The sequence below is a fragment of the Ambystoma mexicanum genome, chromosome 14 (assembly GCF_040938575.1).
Source record: "Ambystoma mexicanum isolate Mex_15411 chromosome 14, UKY_AmexF1_1, whole genome shotgun sequence".
Lineage (NCBI taxonomy): Eukaryota > Metazoa > Chordata > Amphibia > Caudata > Ambystomatidae > Ambystoma > Ambystoma mexicanum.
The window spans coordinates 572654427-572674706 of record NC_090940.1 but is presented as its reverse complement, the minus strand read 5'-3'; the positions used below and the strand labels follow the sequence as shown (position 1 = coordinate 572674706).

At 43.2% G+C, this 20280-nt stretch overlaps 1 protein-coding gene across 1 annotated transcript; it reads left to right on the top strand.

The window, feature by feature from the left end:
* The first annotated feature begins 1234 nt into the window (after window positions 1–1234).
* On the top strand, window positions 1235–2339 carry LOC138526975 (eukaryotic initiation factor 4A-I-like). The gene has a single exon (XM_069637931.1). It carries the CDS (start codon window positions 1258–1260, stop codon window positions 1747–1749), a length of 492 nt encoding a protein of 163 aa, XP_069494032.1. The 5' UTR covers window positions 1235–1257; the 3' UTR covers window positions 1750–2339.
* The last annotated feature ends 17941 nt before the right edge of the window (window positions 2340–20280 follow it).

Here is a 20280-nt window from a genome sequence, read left to right as displayed (position 1 = left end):
AGATCCTTGATTGAGAAAGTGTTTGAATACATTGTGCGGTGAAAGGAAGTCATCAGCATCAGAAAGTTTCAGTATGGACAATGTACAGAGCCACGCACATACCGTTCAGCACAGGCAACACAACGTCATGGAGCCATGCATGTAAAGATGTGGCCAGGGTGAAAGTTGGCAGGCGCAATTACAGGTGGAGAGTGCAATACACATGACTTAAGGAGTAAAACATGTGTTGTACTAGTTTGTGCTGTCTGTGGTGAGGGCCTAACATCTTAGATGCATGGCTGGATTCCTTACACAAACTGCTATGTGAGTTGCTTGCAACTACTCCTGAGATTGTTGCGTTTCGTGTGTGGTTTGTGAGTTGTGCATGCATTGATGATTCCATGGGTGTGCTCATTGTTCGCACATGGTACATTTTCCAGTTCAAGGCAGGAGCTTATGGAGTGAACAGTTCTGCAGTGTGTCCATTGAGTGCTGTGGTGAGAAAGCATGTGTGTACCAGTGCATAGGATTCAACTGCATAGTGTAGGTGCTTAAATAGTGTGCATTGCGCAGATTACTAACTACTGTAATGCACTTTGAAGTATTTTATAGATTACGCTGTACTTTCACGCTTCCACGTGCCACATCCAGCCACCTTCTGGATGGGAGCCATGGAAAGGAAACTGTGGAGCGAAAGACACTGCTCTATAAGGTTGGTGGGTCTCATGTGTATGCAAATACTGTGTCAGAAGGTCAATTAGCACAAAGAAGTGCAGAAGGCTATGGTGGAAGTGTGCAAGGTAAGGGGCATGCATCCTGGGTGTATGCATTACTGTATGTATTTGTTTACAGTTAGTAACATGCAAGCTGTGCTGCATGTGCGTGATAATTCTTGAAAAGTGTGCAGTGATTGGGGTACTGCGGAAAACAAAAAACTACTTTGCAGTGTACTAAGTGGCAAGGATCCTACTGTGGTGCATGCATTGTGTGTATGATATCATATGATGTGCAATTGTATGTTATATCATTCGTAATGCGCCTACAAACACGTCTAGCAAAGCACAATGAGGTAAGGGAGGGGAAACAGAGAGGCGACAGAGACAACAACCCTACTAGGCCAGGTGTGACTTAGATCGCTCAAGTGCATGGGTGGAGGGAGGGGAAGGTATAGTACATGGCAAAAAGAACAATGACAATAAGTAAACATACGGGCCAATTGTGTCAGGTGCGCAGATAAGGTGACAAGAAGTACATGTCTTGGAGGTGACAAGGAAGTTCATGCGAGAACCCATCCGTATCTTGGTTAAAAAGGAAGAACTGACCTTGGAGGGTATCCGGCAATTTTATGTGAATGTTGAACGCGAGGAGTGGAAGCTTGATACCTTGTGTGATCTCTACGAAACTCTGACCATCACGCAAGCTGTGATATTCATCAACACAAGGAGGAAGGTCGACTGGCTCACAGAGAAGATGCATGCTCGTGACTTTACAGTCTCGGCCCTGCACGGAGATATGGACCAAAAAGAGCGAGATGTGATCATACGGGAGTTTCGGTCTGGTTCCAGCCGTGTCCTTATAACCACAGATTTACTGGCCAGAGGCATTGACGTCCAGCAAGTCTCCTTGGTCATAAACTATGATCTACCGACCAACCGTGAAAATTATATCCACAGAATTGGCGGAGGAGGGCAATTCGGTAGGAAAGGTGTGGCCATTAACATGGTGACTGAGGAGGACAAGCAAACCCTGAAAGACATTGAGACATTTTAAAACACCACCATTGAGGAAATGCCTATGAATGTGGCAGACCTGATCTAAGCCTCCTCCACGAGGAGCTTGCACGGTGGACCACCCAAGCAAAGAACCTGGAGATTTTTTCTAGCATGGCTTGTTCATGTTGGGGCTATTTGGAGTATATCTTTTGTTCTGTTGCTTTGAATAAATATTTTGGAAGGCACCCTGTTGCCGGAAATTTTGGTATTCTGTCCTTGGTCGTCTCGTTACGTCTAGTTCAATTAGAGACAGAACACTAATCGTGCTACAATTTATCAGGGACACCGATGAAAAGATTCCGTACCTCCAGAAGTGGTGCTAAACTTGTACATTGATTACTGCTTGAGTTAAGACTACCTCAACAGTAGTGGTTGCTCCCTCCCTGTTCCAATCCCACCAAACATGTGGACCAAATGAAACTCCTGCCCTCAAATTCTGCCCAACTTGAACCGACAGATTTGCGTCTGTAAACATCCGACAATGCGCTACAAAACCATATGGCCAACTGTATGAACTTTTTACTTGTTTTTGTATAGTATTTATTGAAGATAACTGAATAAAGATTTTTGCGACATTAAAGAAAAAAACTTGAATGTGTGTTTAAAACTGATTTTCAGAGTAGGCCTCATTTTGCAGTGAAGACGCATTCTTTTATTAATGAGTTATAATTATTAGTCTTGTTAGTGAGATTAGTTTGTTAATTACCAAATGTGTCTCTTGCAACAAAGGCATTTCAGGTGAGAAATGTTGTGCATTTTGAAGGTACAGATGTGTGCTTTTAACTGTGAAAAATGTATTTGCATTTTATATGTAAAAATCGTTTTTGACTGAATAACCTGCCCTTACTTCTATGTCCATGTTACACTGGCAACACATAGCTTGAAACAACTGCATCATAGCAATGCACCACCAATGCAGTGACGCTGCATAAAAATGCTCGATAACACATATCTTGCTGTACCACATTATATCAATGCACCAAACCCATGCAGTGGCGCTGCACTTAAAAACAAAAAAAAACATGCTATACATTGATCCTGTGCAGTGGTGCTGTACTCTGTGCTCCCAAAACACGCTGAACAATCCTACAGGATGCACTGTTAGGCATACAGAAAACAGCCCTGAAGTGCAGGGTTTGCTAGAAAGCCAGTGCAGGGGTTCGCCTGGTGAGGGGGAGCTGACATGGGACTGACATCACAGATTCGCCAGGTAAGCAGTGCAGAATCAGTTTACATCAGGCAGTTAGCCGGGGAGAGGAGCAGAAACAGCAGACACAAAGAGAAAGGATTTGAGGTGCTTCCGGAACTGGCAATGGTTCCCCTCAAGTGTCAGGGAGGCAGGGAGGCGTTTGCAGAGGGAGGCCCCATGCGAAAAAGCAGATCTACCACCGACTGATTTTTTGCAGAAGCGCATGACCCTGAGGGAGTTGGAGGCAGATGAGGGAAGAGCTTGCACATGCAGATATATAGGGAGTTAGAGTTGAAGGTATTGAGGTCCCAGGGCCCAGAAGGCCTTCTGGACAATGCAAAGTCTTCTCACTTTATTCCTCACAGCCACTGGGAGCTATTGGTGACATTTCAGTTCAGGAGAGATATCATCCCAAGTCACGCACTTCTCTTATGGGTGCGTTCCAGAGGGCAGAGAGTAGAAGGGGGCAGATTTAAAAAAGAGCTTGTTGCAATAGTGCATCCTAAACAAAAGTACAACTGTGCAGACAGTGTTCTTGTGCAAAGTTGCTTTTGCTTGGTATGATACATTCAATGCTGCTATTAGTGGCATTTTTTTTACGATTTATGTAGGAGGTTGGTTTGTGGGGAAAACATTTTGTAGCATTGTCGGAAGGAAAGCAGAGAGTTCCTGTTTCGATATTACACTGTATGATATGGGTAAAAGAGAATGTTGCAAGCACATATCAATGAAGTGCCACTTCATGGCAGGGGATGGGAAAAAAACAGCATGCTTTAAAAGAACATAATGGCCACTCAGTGGCAGATACTGTGCGCAGAGGCACTTATAACACAGTCATTCACAAAGTGCAGAAAAAGTTTCTATACCTCCATTTTGTGGTGATGGGTTTGCAAGTGGATGAATGTGGATGCACAAACCTTGCATCCTTTTACTGAACTTTCTACTGGACGTGCTGTCCATTGACAGCACACTAGCAGGCTGTCATTTCTTAGTCGCCCATTGGTAATGATGTTTTGTTTGCCCGTCCACAAGATGCAGTGAAGAGTTTACTATAAAAATGTCCACACAAGAAAACACAAAATCAAATATAAAAAAGGGGTTTCTCTAGAAGCATCTAAAAAAAAGCTTTTTTCAGAGCCGCCCCTTACAACAAACTCACCGTTTCATGGTTGCAAGTTATTCCCCCACACTCGAACGCAGCATGAAAGCCACATCCAGGGATTTTCAGGATGGCGGCCAAGAAAATGGGACTGAGGAGCCACAGGGATTGCGCAACAACGTTTCTGGGCATGGTGTGTATGCAGAGGGCTGTTGTACAGAACTGATACTGTTACATGGAGAGCTCTTCAATGTAATTGGTGGAAGTGTATGGAACTTTTTAATAGTACGCAATGACGGTGTGCTGCAAAGATGAAAGTGGAAAGAGAAGAAGGAATGTTTCTGCTTCATAGGGACACATCCCTCGCTGTCCTTGGGGAAAGGCATGTGCGCATACTCCCCTTTTCCGCTAGCTACCCATGATATTGGGACAATAGAGGCTATCGCAGCTGCAGGTGTGGGTCACAGCAAGGCCCGTTCATAATTTTCTCCATTACTGTGCCTACTCAACTGGACTGACATGGTTGCTATTAGTTGCAGACACACTGTAGCACAGCAGACTTGGTGCACCATTACTTACAGGCAAACCTATGTAGCCTGATACTCTGTTCTGAAAAGCTGCAAACAGATTGCACAGCACCTCTGGGGTGTGCCCTTTTGTAGGGTTGCTGTGGACAACCTTCACCCAGAAAGCAGGCTTACATTGTTCCAAAGTATACATACATGAGCAACAGTACATTGTGGTGTGTTTGTAAGCGTGTACTTTCCAAAAAACTCTCCGTACATTGCTCAACACTGTACTTTGCTGCTGTTCGAGGGGCCGGCTCCTGTCCCTGAAATAAGGGCCCATGCGGAGCATGGGTGCGGTCGCATGGTGAAGTCGCCACTGTTCTCCTTTGGGACGGTTGTTCGCTGGATGCGTTTTGGGCGTAAGCCATTGTTCGCACGTGCATGGGTGTCCTATGCACACCGTTGCCTCTTCTCTACTGACTAAAATCGTGCCACATGTGCGCCAACCATTTTGGGAGACACAGGCTATTTATATGGTACAGCAGGTAGGACGTTTATCTGTATAGCTACCCGTAGCACATGGGTGGATGCCCTGACCTAATTAACGTTCCTTTGCATATGCTGCACAGTGTTGACGTTACCAGGACACAGAGGAAAACATACACATGCGTGTACTTGCACTACACACAAATGTCCGCTCCCACATGCATTAATAGGTGGTGGACAACATGCAGACATGCAGTGCCTGGTGGCGGCATACGGATGCCTCCATTGTCATTGTGGATAGGCCGGACAGGTGCAGTGTCCGTAGGACACCTACCGTTTTCTTAATGGCGGCCATTGCAACGAGGACTGTGTTCCGCTGAGTCAGAACACCATTTCAGGTAAAAAAGAATACCACACAAACACTCAGCAACCTTCTCATTATTTCCATTTACTTGTACACATGCAAACACCCCATTTGGAAAGGGAAGGGGTAGCTGAAGTGGATACTTATTGTGGGGAAATGGGGATTTGCACAACTCAGTTGTGAGGGGAGGAAGAGATTGATGTATTACCGTAACGTCTCACATGAAACTGTTTTTAAGGAATGGCGGGCTCTGACATGGGGAAGGAGTACACGTGCAGGTGTGCCAGCGTTGTTTCATTTTGACCAAAATATATGCTTGTACGCAACCTTTAATGCGGCACAATTGTTCATCAATATTTCAACTTTGACTTCCATGCAGTCCTTATGCACACAGTTTCTCGCCTTTCCTATGTCTGTATGCTATTGTGGAAGGGTTGCCACTTGTACTGCCTTGCTTTTCTTTCCAATATGTTCTCTTACCGAAAAGAGAATGTGTTTGGTGTACATGAAGCAATATATATTACATCATTTATGGTTCACTGCACTGTGTGTTCCATTGGGGTTACTATAGAAAGTCATTGCGCCATGAGGGACATTTTCTTCCTGCCACTCTAGGGTGGTTGCCAATATTGCTTTACAAAAAGACATGTTATGCTTCTGTACTATTGCACACTGCAGCACCTGTGCAATTATTAGACAACGTTGTAGTGATGTTCAGGTCTTGGCACTTTCCAGTCGTTATTCTGCCCATTCGTTCTTTGTTCCCCTTTACAGTAGCAGTGCGGTAAGATTGGTGAAGGCAGACGTCACTTCAGTTGTTAATGCATATGTTATGGTTTACTCCCTATGCTTTGTCCTGTTTGCTTCATAAGTACACATTTTGCAAACCTACTCTATTTTCCCTGTCAATTCTTGCACATGGTGCTGTTTGTCTATGTTCTTTTCGTTTGGTGATTGGTACCACTATGTAAGAGAGCACCTGCCTTCTTCAGCAGGTTGGATGCCACGCGAATTCCGCAAACAGACGCATGGTCTCCGACTGTTGTCCGCATTAACGCGGTGCCAGCTGTTGCACCTTGTTGCACAGTTCTTCTTTACAAACTAAGAATATCCTGCTAAAAGCCAATGAAATTCAGTGAAAAAAAAAATTGTTAAAGGGACGTTATGGTTCAATTTGCCAGTTATGGTAAGCTAAGCAACCATTACTCGCGCTACCTCTGTGCACTGCACTGCAAGGACTAACACCCATGACATGACTGATGACATCACATGTGTATATAGTTTTCATAAACAGTCTCCACAAGGGATTGTCATAGTAATGTTGGCAGAAAACTATCAGAAATCAATGGAAGAACTATCATGAGATACATATTTCTCTAAGCAAAGTATTGCTATAAACACCATTGCATTACAAAGTTCTTTCCAGTACTTGAGCCCAGTCATGTAGAAACATAGCAATTGTCTACAGCATGCATCATACAGGTGCAATAATCAAAATCTTCGGAAGTTGGATCGTACAATGATGAATGCTTTTGTTTGAGAGCTTTCGGGTGTGTGACACATGCAATAAGTAGCTACGAATGCCTCTCTTACTATATTACTGTCCTACTATACACAACACATAAAGAGACCACAACATATATAAATATGAGTATACATAGACAAAGTAAAGTAAACAAAAAAGTAGGAGTACCACCAGAAAGTGTTCATACCCTCACCGCTTATGTTCATGCACAGAACTGATTGCTGTGTTTCAGACTTGCTTCTTCCCCTATGTGTATGTATCTTATGATGTGACTCAACCCTAAGGAAAGTAGTGTCAGAACATTAAAAAAAAAACTAGGTCCAGTTTACTCTTCATTCGTAATTGAAGGCAATATCATCAAAGTAGGACATGAGGTAAAAACGCTAGGCTTCTACCTAGACTCAAAACTCTCATTTGCCAAACAGGTCAACTCTCTAGCATCCTCCTCAGCCTACATGTGCAAACTTATCCGCACAGCTAAACCATTTTTATCTGACGCTAGTTTCACTACCCTGGCCAGAGCCCTCATCCTGTCCCACCTTGATTATTGGAACGCCCTTTATCTTAGGACAACTAAAGCTACCATTAGAATAATCTAAACCCTACAAAATAATGCCCTTAGAGCGGCATTGGGCCTATCCAGAAGAGACCACATCTCTGAGAGTAGCCGACAGAAAAACTGGCTCCCAACTATGGATAAAATCCACCTAAAAACCGTCTCACTCACCCACAAATCCCTTAATAACGCTGTGCCCTCTTACCTGGTCAACATATTCCATAGACAGATCTCCTTGAGAACCTCTAGAACAGCCTATAAAGACTGCCTTTCTATCCCTAATTTCAATCGCTCCACCATCGGTGGCAACAGTTTCCTGGTGAAAGCAACTAAACTGTGTAACTCCCTACCTCCCACACTGAGAACTAACCTCCCCTACCAAGACTTTAGGACCAACACTATCCTATGGCTGAAAGGGAATGCCCATCACATGTAGACGTGGTTGTAAGCAAATGCTCACCTAAATGCAGCAAGCATTCAGGACCCTCTACAAGGAGCCATAACTACCCCTCCCCTAACTGCATACCTCTACACACCCACCTCACTAGCACCCATACCTGTATATTCTGCTATTATAAGTAAGTTGTATGTATCGCTTGTATCTTTACTCCTGCACCGCTATCTTAAATATGTTCTATCTGCATATACCTCTTTTGTATAAAACTGATCTATCTGTATATACCTTTAAGTATTTCATACCTGTATGTAAATATTAATCTTGTGTAACTAAGCTTTGCATATTCTTGTATCTGCTGGGCCCTGTTACCCTAGGGCAGTGATCTTCAAACTTTCTGGGCCTGTGCCCCCCCTGAGCAAAGTTTGGGCAGGCCGCCCCCCCCCAAAAGTGCCTGATGGACAGTATGTAGAAATCGCTATGAACGTTTGCGTGCCGTCACCGCACCCTACTCCCAGTAGAGACCCTGGGCTCTCCCCACCCTACTCCCACTACTATCCCAGTGCTGCTGCCCATCCTGCTCCCACCACAGTCCCATATCACAAGCATGCACACATCCATACACATATAAATAACAAGTAAATCACCATAAACGTACCTCATGTGGTCGCTAAAATGCCCCGCTCCAGGCTGCTCTGTCCGTATGTGTGAGGAGGTGCAGGAGCACCCCCTCGCACATACATACACGCAGTACCCCAGCCAGCATTTCCAATGAGCTATGCAAGGCTGGCGAAGCAAAACACCCCCTGCGTTGCATGGCTCAGTGATCATGTGCGGCTGGGGAAATGAACTGTCAAAGGCAAACTGAGTGGACGCCCCCTCATCCATTATGGATGAGCCAGCAGGCTTGGACTGGCCTATAGGGCCATAGGGCGATGACTGTACCAAAAATGCAAAATGCTAGTGTGGGGCAGTCAAAATGGGCCACTTTTTGGCCAATGTGGGCCAGTTTGTGGAGTTACTTCACTATGCAGCTAGTAGTTTTGACCATTGATGCTGAATAAATATTCTTTAACTATCATCATTTGGTTACATTTGAACAAAAAACAACCCCTTGGGTGCTATTCAGTCTGACTAAACTGAAAATCCATTTGCAACTCCTGGCCATTTTTTCATTTGTGCCTAAGACCGTTGTATGGCCCAGTCTGACCATGTGAGCTGCCCCTTCCCATTTCCTCCAATCTTTTTGTTTTTTTCATTTCATGCTGGGCTCTGGCGCCCCCCCTGGGATGCGGCTGCGGCCCCCTGGGGGGGCGCACCCCACAGTTTGAAGACCTCTGCCCTAGGGTATGTTGTGCATTACAAATAATAAAACAAACAAACATATGAGAAGGGTAAGGTCGTCAATTATATCACCTTTCCCACTTTTAGTTCCTGACTCCCAGTGAAGAAAAGCACCCGGTGTACATATGTCACTGAACAAAAAAAGAGGGAACCACACATGCCTACTTCCCATTCATTTTCCCATAGACAAAAAAGGTCACTTTTTTCGAAAGCACACAGCCTAAACTGCCTGGACGGATTTGGAACTGGTCCGAAACATTTTGGGCACGAAGCGTTGACTTGCGATCTATGCATGGTTTGGGGTTATTCCGTGTCATAGTCATTTCAAAATTTGACAGAGAGGGGGTTCTCCCTTACCCACAAATTATAGTTATATCTCTCATGGTGCATTGCAGGATCATGATTTTCAGAAATTAAACGACAGCCAACTTGTTTTTCTCTCGATCCGAGAGATTTTTGCGGCTATAGCCGAGGTTATGGGAAAATGAAATGCAGTAAAAGGGTATTTGCAGGTCATAAAACATACAAATGCCATCAGGGTAGTGGTGTGGGGATGACTAGAATGCACTGAGTGAAATTTGGGAGTTGGAGGGGGTCCAGTAACCAAGTTTGCAACACAAAGCTTTCTGTAGTGTTGGCTATAGCCGCTATCTGAAATCAAATGCATCACAGAAGCAGCATGTGGTCTGGGGTGAAAGGGAGTGAGTGGGGGGAGCTGGCACAGTTGATGGGGGCACTTGGTGATGGCCTGGGGGGGGGGGCAAGGAAGCATTTGAGTCTATATCCAAGGTTACAAAGGGCTACAGATAACCACAGGTACGTGTAGTTTGGTACCCATGACATCAGGTCTGAAAAACCACTGGTTATGACTCAATTGCCATACAAGTTTCCCATTCAAGCAGTAATCAGGACAGACTCTGCTTAGCTTCAAAGGGTGGAAGGGGCCATCATCCTCAGGTCATGTTCCTGATATATGAGCCAAACTTACAGGACAATTTAGAGGAATGGCCCGGCCCTTTTCTTGCTTTGAATCTAAGCAGTGTCAGCCCCACTTTGAAGCAAAGCAGGGTCATTCCCGGTTACTGCATGAATGGGCGAATGAATGGTCATCTGAATGATTTACTTTTTTTAAACTGTGCTGCTGTTAGTCCTTGAAGGTTTTGCACTCCAGGACAATTGCTTGCCTTTTTATGAATTGCATTCTGGTATTTGTAGTCTGGCAGTCAATAATAAAAAATAAAAAAATAAGTATTTTTACAGCAACAGTGGATTTCCTATCCTTGCAGTAACTGGTACAAACCCTGCTTAGCTTCAGAGTGAGGAAGGGGTCAGCCCACTAAGGCCATGATGCCTAATGTATGCCCCCCCGCACCCACTTAGAAGAACACTTAGAGAAACATGGCCTAAGTGGGATGGATCCTTCCCCGCTTTGAAACTAAGCAGGGTCGGTCCAGGTTACTGCATGGATGACAGACAGTCCAAGGTCTGGAATTTTGTGTCTTTTCTTAGTTTTAAATATCTCATAACACACATCATTCACATTTTTATCAAATTTAAAAAATACATTTATGCTGAATGCTGCTATCAGAGAACCTTGGCCCTAAGGAGTTTGAGAAGCAACACTTAACCATTATGCTGCAATTAGGTTATTGTTTGGATTTTCACAAGTTTCATAAGTAGCCTTTTATCATTGAACACATTAAATTATAGGGTAAGTATGACATGTAAGCCATATGAAACACCAAACCATTGTCGCTTAGTGGTTGAATGCTGGGCCTTGAACTGAACCCTGTATGTTCTTTTTTTTTTAAATGTAACTAATTTAATTTAATTAAAAGAAAAGCAATGCAAGTGGGAGGTGGTGAGGTTTGTTGCAGTGCAGTCCTGTGATCTTATTTAGTATGCAGGCATTTAGACGTGGATGTAATGTCAGCCACGCCCAAACATCCCTTGTGCCAAAATAAAATTACAGGAATGGCTTTCATGCCAAAAAGGGTGTGCAGAAATGGGCTCTACAGCGGAATGCCTGTGCCAAATCAACCCGTGCCAAAATGATGCCACTGAAAAGGGGTTACCGCTTGGAGAATGGTGCTTAACCAAAGTGTGTGCTCCATGGCAAATAATTAAATCTCACTGTGCATTGCCTAAACATATTGTGATTTCTCAACGTTTTAAATATCTCATAACACACAGCATCAGCATTCTTTTTTTGTTTTTAAACTGTGCTACTCTCAGTCAAGATGGGGGGAGTAATGCCACAATTGTACAAGTTTGCCCAACATAGTTCTATAAGGATTTATACACTGGAATGACACTATGGTATGTGTACTTTTGAAGTTAGCTTCATAAAGCAGAGCATAGTTGAAAGACAGACATAGGGGTGAGGAGGGAAAATGATGAGAGGGCAAGTAAGATGAGATGCAGCCAGTTGGGGCAGGGACCTTTAGGTGCAAGGATGTTTTGGGGTGAGAGATCTCAATCGCATGGCATGAACCTGCAGGCACTTTGCATTTTGTACCTCTAGGTACGAGGATGTTTTGGCACAAGAGGTCGCAATTGGCATGAACCTTCAGGCACTTTGCATTTTGTAATATGTATTAAATGTGAAAAATATGTATCTACTGCAACATTATAACACAGGATGGGACATGCATTACACCATTGTTAAAGAATTGAAACACGCATTACACATGGAAGACATTTATTTACTGCAACATTATAAAACAGAATGGAACTTGTATTACAGCATCTCTAGGCAACATTATAAACTGGATGCAACTATCCCACATAAACAACTTCACACCATGTAAACACACACACACGCTCACATCAAACACACACAGATTGCATGCACACCCTATGAGATGGCATGCTCACCATCACACCACACATTCCCCCTTACACTCTACATATATTCAAAAAGAGGACTACACCATCTCTGGGCAACCTTATAAAACAGAAAAAAAATGATGTTTAAAAATTCACATTTATGCTGAACGCTGCTATCAGAGAACTCTGGCCTTAAAGAGTTCGAGAAGCAGCACTTAACCATTATGCTACAATTATGTTATTGCTTGGATTTTCACAGGTTTCATAGCTAGCATTTTATCATTGAACATATTAAATTATAGGCTAAGTATAAAATGTATGCCCCGTAAAGCACCGAGCCATTGTGGGCTAGTGGTTGAATGCTGGCCCTTGGACTCTGGCAGACCAGGGTTCAAGGATGTACGTTTTTTAAAATGTAACTAATTTAATGTCATTAAAAGGAAAGCACCACAAATGGTAGGTGGCGAGGTTTGTTGCAGTGCAGTCCTGTGATCTTCTTTAGCATGAGGGCATTTATACGTGGCTGCGATGTTCGCCACGTCCAAAGATCCCTTGCGCCAAAATAACGGCGGTGCACCAAAATGGCCGCTGCAGTGGAATGGGTGTGCCAAATTGGCCCGTGCCAAAATGATGGCACCGAAAAGGGGTGTTTTGCTTGGATAACGCTGCTTAAGCAAAGTGTGTGCTCCATGGCAAATCATTTAATCTCACTGCACATTACCTAAAACACAGTGCGTTTTTCTAATCCTATGATCCGAAGGCTATTGCTAGTGGTCTGGTAGCGTTTTAAAATGCACAGTGGGCATGGTCAAAGGCCATGCCCACTGACTATGGCTGAAGACTATGCTAGGTGTCTGGAAGCATTCTAAAATCTATGGAATAACACAACCCTTGAAATTCCAGGAAAAGCGTTAGTTGCAGGGACGTTAAGGTGAGAACTTAATGCATCAAAACCCTGGAAATTCAGCTAAGCTGCCTTAACTTCGCACCCCCTGTAGCGCAGACTATGACCACAATGATTACATCTCAGATCACATCACTGATGACATCACTAATTAAATTACAGCAGTAATTGGCATTAAGAATGGCCTTCAGCCATGGTCAGTGTGCATGGCCAAATATATTTTAACACATGAATGGGTACTAGTCATGGCCTTCAGTTATGGACAGTGGTCACAACTTTCACCCATGTGCACTGAATATTTTAAAACACTAACAAGCTACCAACCATAGATTTTGCCCTTTACCATTGGATGCAGCTTTCAAACATGTCCACTGTATATTATATACACTGAACAGGCAGTATCCATGGACTTTAGCACAATACTGGCAAGCAGTCACAATCTTTGACTGTTGCTACAATCTTTGACTGTGCCCACTATATATTCTAACATATGAAGAGCCACTAGCCATGGCCATTGCCTTTGTCAGTTTGTACATCTTTTGGCCATGTCCACTGTACATTTTAAAATAATAAAATGCAATAAGCGATGGCCTTCGGCCATGCCCACTGTGTATTACACAACACTAACCAGCCACTTGCTATGGCCTTCAACCGTGCACACTGTATATTAGATACACTAACCAGCGGCTAGCCATGGTTTCCAACACAATACTAGCCAGTGGCTACAACCTTTGGCTGTGCCGACTGTATATTCTGACATATTAATGGGCATTAGCTATGACCTTTAGCCATGGCCACTGACTACAGCTTTCAACGTTGCCCATTGTATATTTTTAAAAAGTGACGGGCTACTATACATGGCTTTTAACCATGCCCATCAGTATTCTTTAACACTAACCAACCACTAGCTATGTCATGTGATGCTGGCCAGTGACCCCCAGCCTTTGTCATGGCCAAGTCCATGGCCTAAATTGTTATTAAGGTATTCAAAGCTTTCATGTGCTAAGTTATAAATGGTGTTATTTTTAATTCCATTATTAATTTAATCAGTTTTATACAATGCAATTAGTTTTGTCACCAGTGATGACATCAGTGATGTGATTTATAATGTCATCAGTGTTCCCATATGGCATGTAATTAATGATGTCATCAGTGATGTGATCTGTGATGTCATCATTGTGGTCATTGGTTGCGCAACAGGGGGTGCGAAGTGAAGGTGGCTTTAGCTGAATTTCCAGGGTTTTGTTGCATTAAATTCTCAACTTAACGTCTCTGCAACTAAAGTTTTTTTCCTTAAATTTAAAAGGTTTTGTTACAATGTTTAAATATATATATTCTTTTTTTTTTCATTTTAACAAGCTGCTTTGCCCTCGGGTTTTATTTCATCCCCGAGCCCTCTTGCCAACCGTTGTTACACTAATTCCAGCCTTTCCAGACATAGGAGTTCACAACGCCCATGATAAAACTTTGTTAAAGGGACGTTATGGTTACAAGAAAAACCTCAGGGCCGTGCCGGGATTCGAACCTGCGTTAGCAAGCTGTGCACGGATGTCAAGGCGAGCGCTCTACTCGCTGTGCCACTTGACCGGCTACAGTGAAGTGGCACAGCGAGTAGAGCGCTTGACCGGCTACAGACCGGTTAAATTATTTCTATTAACCCACCCTCTGTCGTCTGCCTTTTTCAGAGCCCTCTAAATGACAGGGGATCAATTTGGCGGTGATAGCGCGCGGTAGAAAACAATATGCCACATTGAACGAACAAGTACAACTTGACCGGGCTTTAATGCCACGCTATTGTTATTATATTCCGGTATAAAATAATCTAAAGGGTTACTTATATTATAATTGCATTTTCCATTGTCCAAGTGTAGTGCAGTCCCAAAATACGACTCCGCGTGTGCCAACGATCTTTCTCAAAGTGATATAATATACAAAAGTGGTTTTGTTTCAGAAATTTCATCTTTATCATGTCTTACGTTTTTGCTACACTTCTTCAAAAGAAGTCTTTCAGCACAATCTCTGTCTGTCAAGGTAAAAAAAATAGAACCTTATACTGGGAGTCGTGGGCCTATCCGGGCCGCGAGAAAAAAATGGAAGCAGCTGACCTTCACTGTGAACGAGCATAAATGCTTACTTTGCAACATTCTGTGTAAAGCCATCTGTGAGAACTTGCTGTTTACACTACATCTTTGTATATTGTTTGCGTGCTAATAAAAAAAGTTTGTTTAAGGGACGTTATGGTTCCAAGTAAAGCCAAAAAAACCCTGAAATTCGGCAGTTATGGTAAACTAAGCAACCATAACTGACGCCACCACCGTGCACTGCTAAGACTAACACCCAGGAGATCGAAGATGACATCACAAATGTAATTGATGACATTACTGATGAAACCACCTATGAAATAAATTGTAATGAAAAGTCCCTAAAAGGGATGTGTTTATAATGTTGGTTACAAGATGTTAGGAGTGATTGGGAGACCTATGAACTATTTAAAGTATTAAAAAATGTACTCATGCAAACAAAAGATTATGCTCAAATGTTTTGTGAATGGGGGAACCTAATCATACATACATACATATAAGCAATGGTTGCAGCATGCACCATAGAAGTAAACTATTTTTAATCTGGTAATTTCTGATAGTAAAATAATGAATGCCATCTTATCAGAGTGTTGAGTAACGTTAAACATGGAATAAATAGGTAGCAATTGAAAACTTACCACACACTTGTGTTAGCAGAAATAATCCATATAAAAACGCACAATGCATACAAATTAGAGGCACATACAGGAAAACTAAAGTAAGGAAGAAAGAAACAACAGCACCAAAAAATGACAATAACATTAAAGTTAATCATTATGTACACAAATTAATTGTGTGTTTGAGGCGTGCTAATTGCCCCATGTATGTGTACTGCGAGTTCAGATTATACTCCAAGGAGGGTACTTTAAGAACATATAAAAAGGTTAATGTGTAGATATCTAGCACCTTTTAAATTTTGGAAATTCTCATTGTCAGTAAAAACAAAAAACTACCCTAGTCATTTCAGTAAAAAAACAAGTGGCCAAGATATGTGTTGTCATCAATGACATTTGTGATGTCATCTTTGATGTCCTCAGTGTTAGTCTTAGCAGTGCACGGTGGAGGCATGGCTTACCATAAGTGGAGAATTTCTGAGGTTTTTCGGTGTTACTCGTAACCATAACGTCCCGTTAACAACATTTTTTCACTGAATTTCATAGGTTTTTATTTGTGTAACTTAACCACAATGTCCCTTTAACAAAGTTTGTTCAGTGAATTTCATTCGTTTTTATTAGTGCAACTTAACCAAAACGCCCATTTAACAACGTTTTTTCAGTGAATTTCAGGGGTTTTACCAGTGCATGCTAATTTCCTACAACTTACTAATATTATACATACCCCAATATAGTAGCATTGTTGGCCACTTCACAAAGTTTCACCTTCAAACTCTGCCATTTCCCACCTTCTAGCATAATGTTTGACACTTCTATACACTTTCTGTAATTTTTTCCACTGTTTTTGTGTTCGATGACGTCCACAAACATCTGATGGCATTGCAGACTTTTCGGACAGCGTCACGTGAACTTGTGCATGCCCGCGGCATGATGACATGTCCGCAAACATGTCCGCACTTTGCGATCAAGTCCGTGCTTCGCGGACAGTTGGGGAGTGCAATTTCTACTGATCTAGGAACCTACAAACTCAAAATGTACCCTTGCACAGTTCCTACACCTATTCTTACTCATTATCCATTAACAATCTAGCACACAGCACATTCTTGGAAAAAAATTAGCAAAACTACTATTTATATTAAAAATGGCATCAGCTATTGCCATCCCTCCTCCTCAAGAGCCATCACCACCAGCTGGATGACCTACAAAACATAAAAAGCGCAGTACCTCCAAAGACAATGAAGAGGCCCAAGAAGATGAGGTAGAGGAAGTTCCTACCTCTAGCACCCAGAGAGAATCATGGGTGTGGGAGTTCTTTACCACTGTTGGGAATGTAGCAAAGGCTAAAGCTACCAAACTGAAATGCACTGAGTGCAAGGTTGTACTCAGTCACAGACTACCTGGACAGTACTCCTACGAAACCATCTCCATATGCACCCAACATAAAAAATACCAACCACTGCAATGCTATCAGAAAGGTTGTTCCTTTCTTAGCAAGTAGTAGGCTGTCTTCCTCCACCACATCTTCCTCAACCAATACTGTACCACACAGCCTACTTCTGTGGGACACAAAAGCTACCTAGCAAGCGATACAAGAGGCTGTTGATCCATATCTCTCGAAGAGTACAGTACTCTGTATATATTGCAACACACCACTCTGCAGTAGGGATCAATTTCGAAGTGCTTTAGAACCTGTAATCAAAGAGCATGAGAAGCACTCCCCCCTACCTTAGATGTAACACACGGGCAACATCTTCCACTGCCATCTGCCCCTCCATGTTAGTGGTTGGTCTGTCCTCCCTTATTTCCCTCCCCACTTTACTTTCTGACCTCTCCTGCAAAAAGTTAAAAAAATGTTAACTAAAAGAAGTAATGTTATAAACTTCATCTACTTGACATTTCTCAATAAAGTAGATAGACTCAATAAGATTCTCCCACATTTCCATTAGCATTTTGTGTTATGCTAATGAAAATAATACGTTCATCCACCATTGCAAAGGCTTGAACAGGGATAATGGCCTGGCGACCCAAGTTATCGGCCCAAGTGAAATAAGGGCAGATAACGAAGTCTCCGGACCTTATCACCCGTTCCGGCCCCTCCAATGGGGGATGAAGGACATTAGCACCACGGGTTGCAAAAGCAGTAAACCGGTGTGCTAAAAAAAATAATTTTTCTTCCTACACTGGGACGTGTGCAGCATCCGGCTGCAGGAAGGAAAATCCTTGTCCAAGATGCCCACCACGGAAAGGGAAGGCAGAGCTCCGTACAGAACCTCTCTTCCCTTTCCATGGCAGCCTGCAGAAGGCAAAGAGAGAACCCTATGACCATATTACCAGGAGCATTTTTTTCCCTTTCAAACCTATCCCAATTTCAAAATCTTTACCACATAGCCGGTCCCTGATGGACATGGCCACTTCATCCCCATTGATCGTCCCTCGTGGTTTTGGCCAGAAGACAGTGTAAGGAACTCATTGTGGCAAAAGTAAAAACAGACACAAGTGATCACAGTTCAAAGGTGTTTATTTATCTGCATATGCATGATGGAAAAATGGCTAATCTAAACCTAAGATGGGAGCAAGCTACGATCATCAAATAATAATAAGGGAGTACTGGTGGCGTCTTGTCAAATAAAAGGGCCTATACTAGGAAAAACCTATTGCCAATCCTTACGCTAAATACAAACAAATAGTGTGGGATAGGGCTCACAGGAAAGAAAGAAGTGTTCACAAATAATAAGTCAGGATGCAGTAGTCTGGGCCTCCCTTCCCCTGTTTGAGCATGGGAGAAGGTAGGACTCAGGAGCACAGCACACGCTTTGATTTCCAGTATGAGCTAACAGTTCCGCTCTCAACTATAGAGCGTTTGGTGGTTAAGTCTCTTTTCTACAAAAGTCTCTTGCCACTGAGGATTTGACATGTTCCAAAATGTTGAACAAAAGTTCCTTTCTGGTTATGTGTTGGGTGATGTCTTTTCACCCCAGGATCCTACTCTTCCAGGTTCAGATCTACACAAAGTTTTCAGCAGTATCAGGCCCTTCGGTAATCAAGCTTCTGGGTTCCAAGGGTCTGATGAGCTTCCAAAATGTTAAACAAAAGGTCAACAAAATGTCCAAGGTTCTTCTCCGATTGTCTCTGTTTGTGTTTGGGTGATAGCTCTTCACCCCTGGGTTCCCCCTCTTCCTGGCTCACACCCTTCTCGATTGTAAGCCTCCCCCTGCTGGGTTCACTATGGCTTTCAACACAATCTCCTTTGTGAGTTCTATTTGATTGATGAATCTTAATGTCCTTTTGAACAATTCACTGTGGCCATCCCTCTGCTGGGCTCACTCTTGACAACACATGGTTAATCAGGACTTTTGGCTTCACCCCTTCTTTATTGGCATCCCTCCATCTGGTTCACTCTTGCCAACTTTACGATGCAGGATTTGCTTCCCTCAACTTCACAATCATCTGTCGGTCAAAGGCTTTCGACTGTACAAAGAATTTTACAAGACCCCTGTATGACCACTTTGACTCTCTTCTTGCCTTTCTCCCAAGGACTTCTGGTAATGGTAGTTTTAACAACAGGGTAATTGTCCAGAGTTTTTCAAGTGAACACCCACGTGGTGAATGACTCCTCCGTAGCTGGTTTTCCCCTCTTGTATCAAACAAACCGTTTTTTGTACTTTCTTCAATTATCTGTTTTGCTACTTTTGTTCAAACACAGTTCAGTTTCTTATCGGCTCTCCCCTCGATTCACTGGCTGTGATGAACCGCTTGGCATTTCCTTGTCTCTGTGGTCAAGGCCATTATCATGATGCCAAGCATCTCCCCTCGGCTTGGTTATCAGTGGAGGAGGACCCTGTGTACCGTTGAAACCTGCTGCAACACACGCTGGCTATTGTTCGCGGTCTTACAATTCTTTCTGTGGAGGTTTCACGGGCCTGGCTCGGAAAGGGCAAGGTTGCTTCACTCCTTGTCACCCTTTCAGTTTGCGCAGTTTTTCTCCTCCTCTTGAACTGCCGTACTGAGTTAGCTCTCTCGTTGTGTGGTCTGCCTTGCTCGTATCGTGCTATCATGCTCCACTTTTTATCCCTGTGGGGAAGGAAAAGGGCCGTCAGGTGTTTGTGATTCCGGTTAATTGCCTGACTTTGCCTGACCGTGGCATTAAGACATGTCAGGTGACGGCTTTGCAGTTTACCTGTCATCTTCCGTGGTCTGCGAAAGGGTTCATGTTGGAAAAGGGGGTACAGTATTTGACGGTTTTACCAGGGTAGGTTAGGGAAAAGGTGTTTAAGAAGGGTTAGACCGTGTCTCACTCGTCAGTCTCTCACCTCCACTCCATGAGGACCCCCCATCCAGGTGATCCTCTCTCAGAAGTCCACCCCAGGAACTGGATCCAATAGTGATGGCTGTGTCCTAGCCACCTGGATGACAGATCCCAAGAGACTAGTAAGTGAGACAATTTCACGTTTCTTACACTAGATTGTCCAGGTCATAACCTTATGTCATGACTCAGACAATCTGGGCACTGCCCATGGCCACAGGCTGTATCGAAGTCACCAATTGAACATCACTTTTTTTTTGTACCATGCATGATGACAGTTGTCAAAAAATAAAGCACGGGCACATTTGCAAAACCATTCTTTCAGGTTCTTG

Bases quoted from the DNA above. Each gene is read 5' to 3' on its own strand.
- LOC138526975 (XM_069637931.1), top strand. From the start codon at position 1,258: ATGCGAGAACCCATCCGTATCTTGGTTAAAAAGGAAGAACTGACCTTG.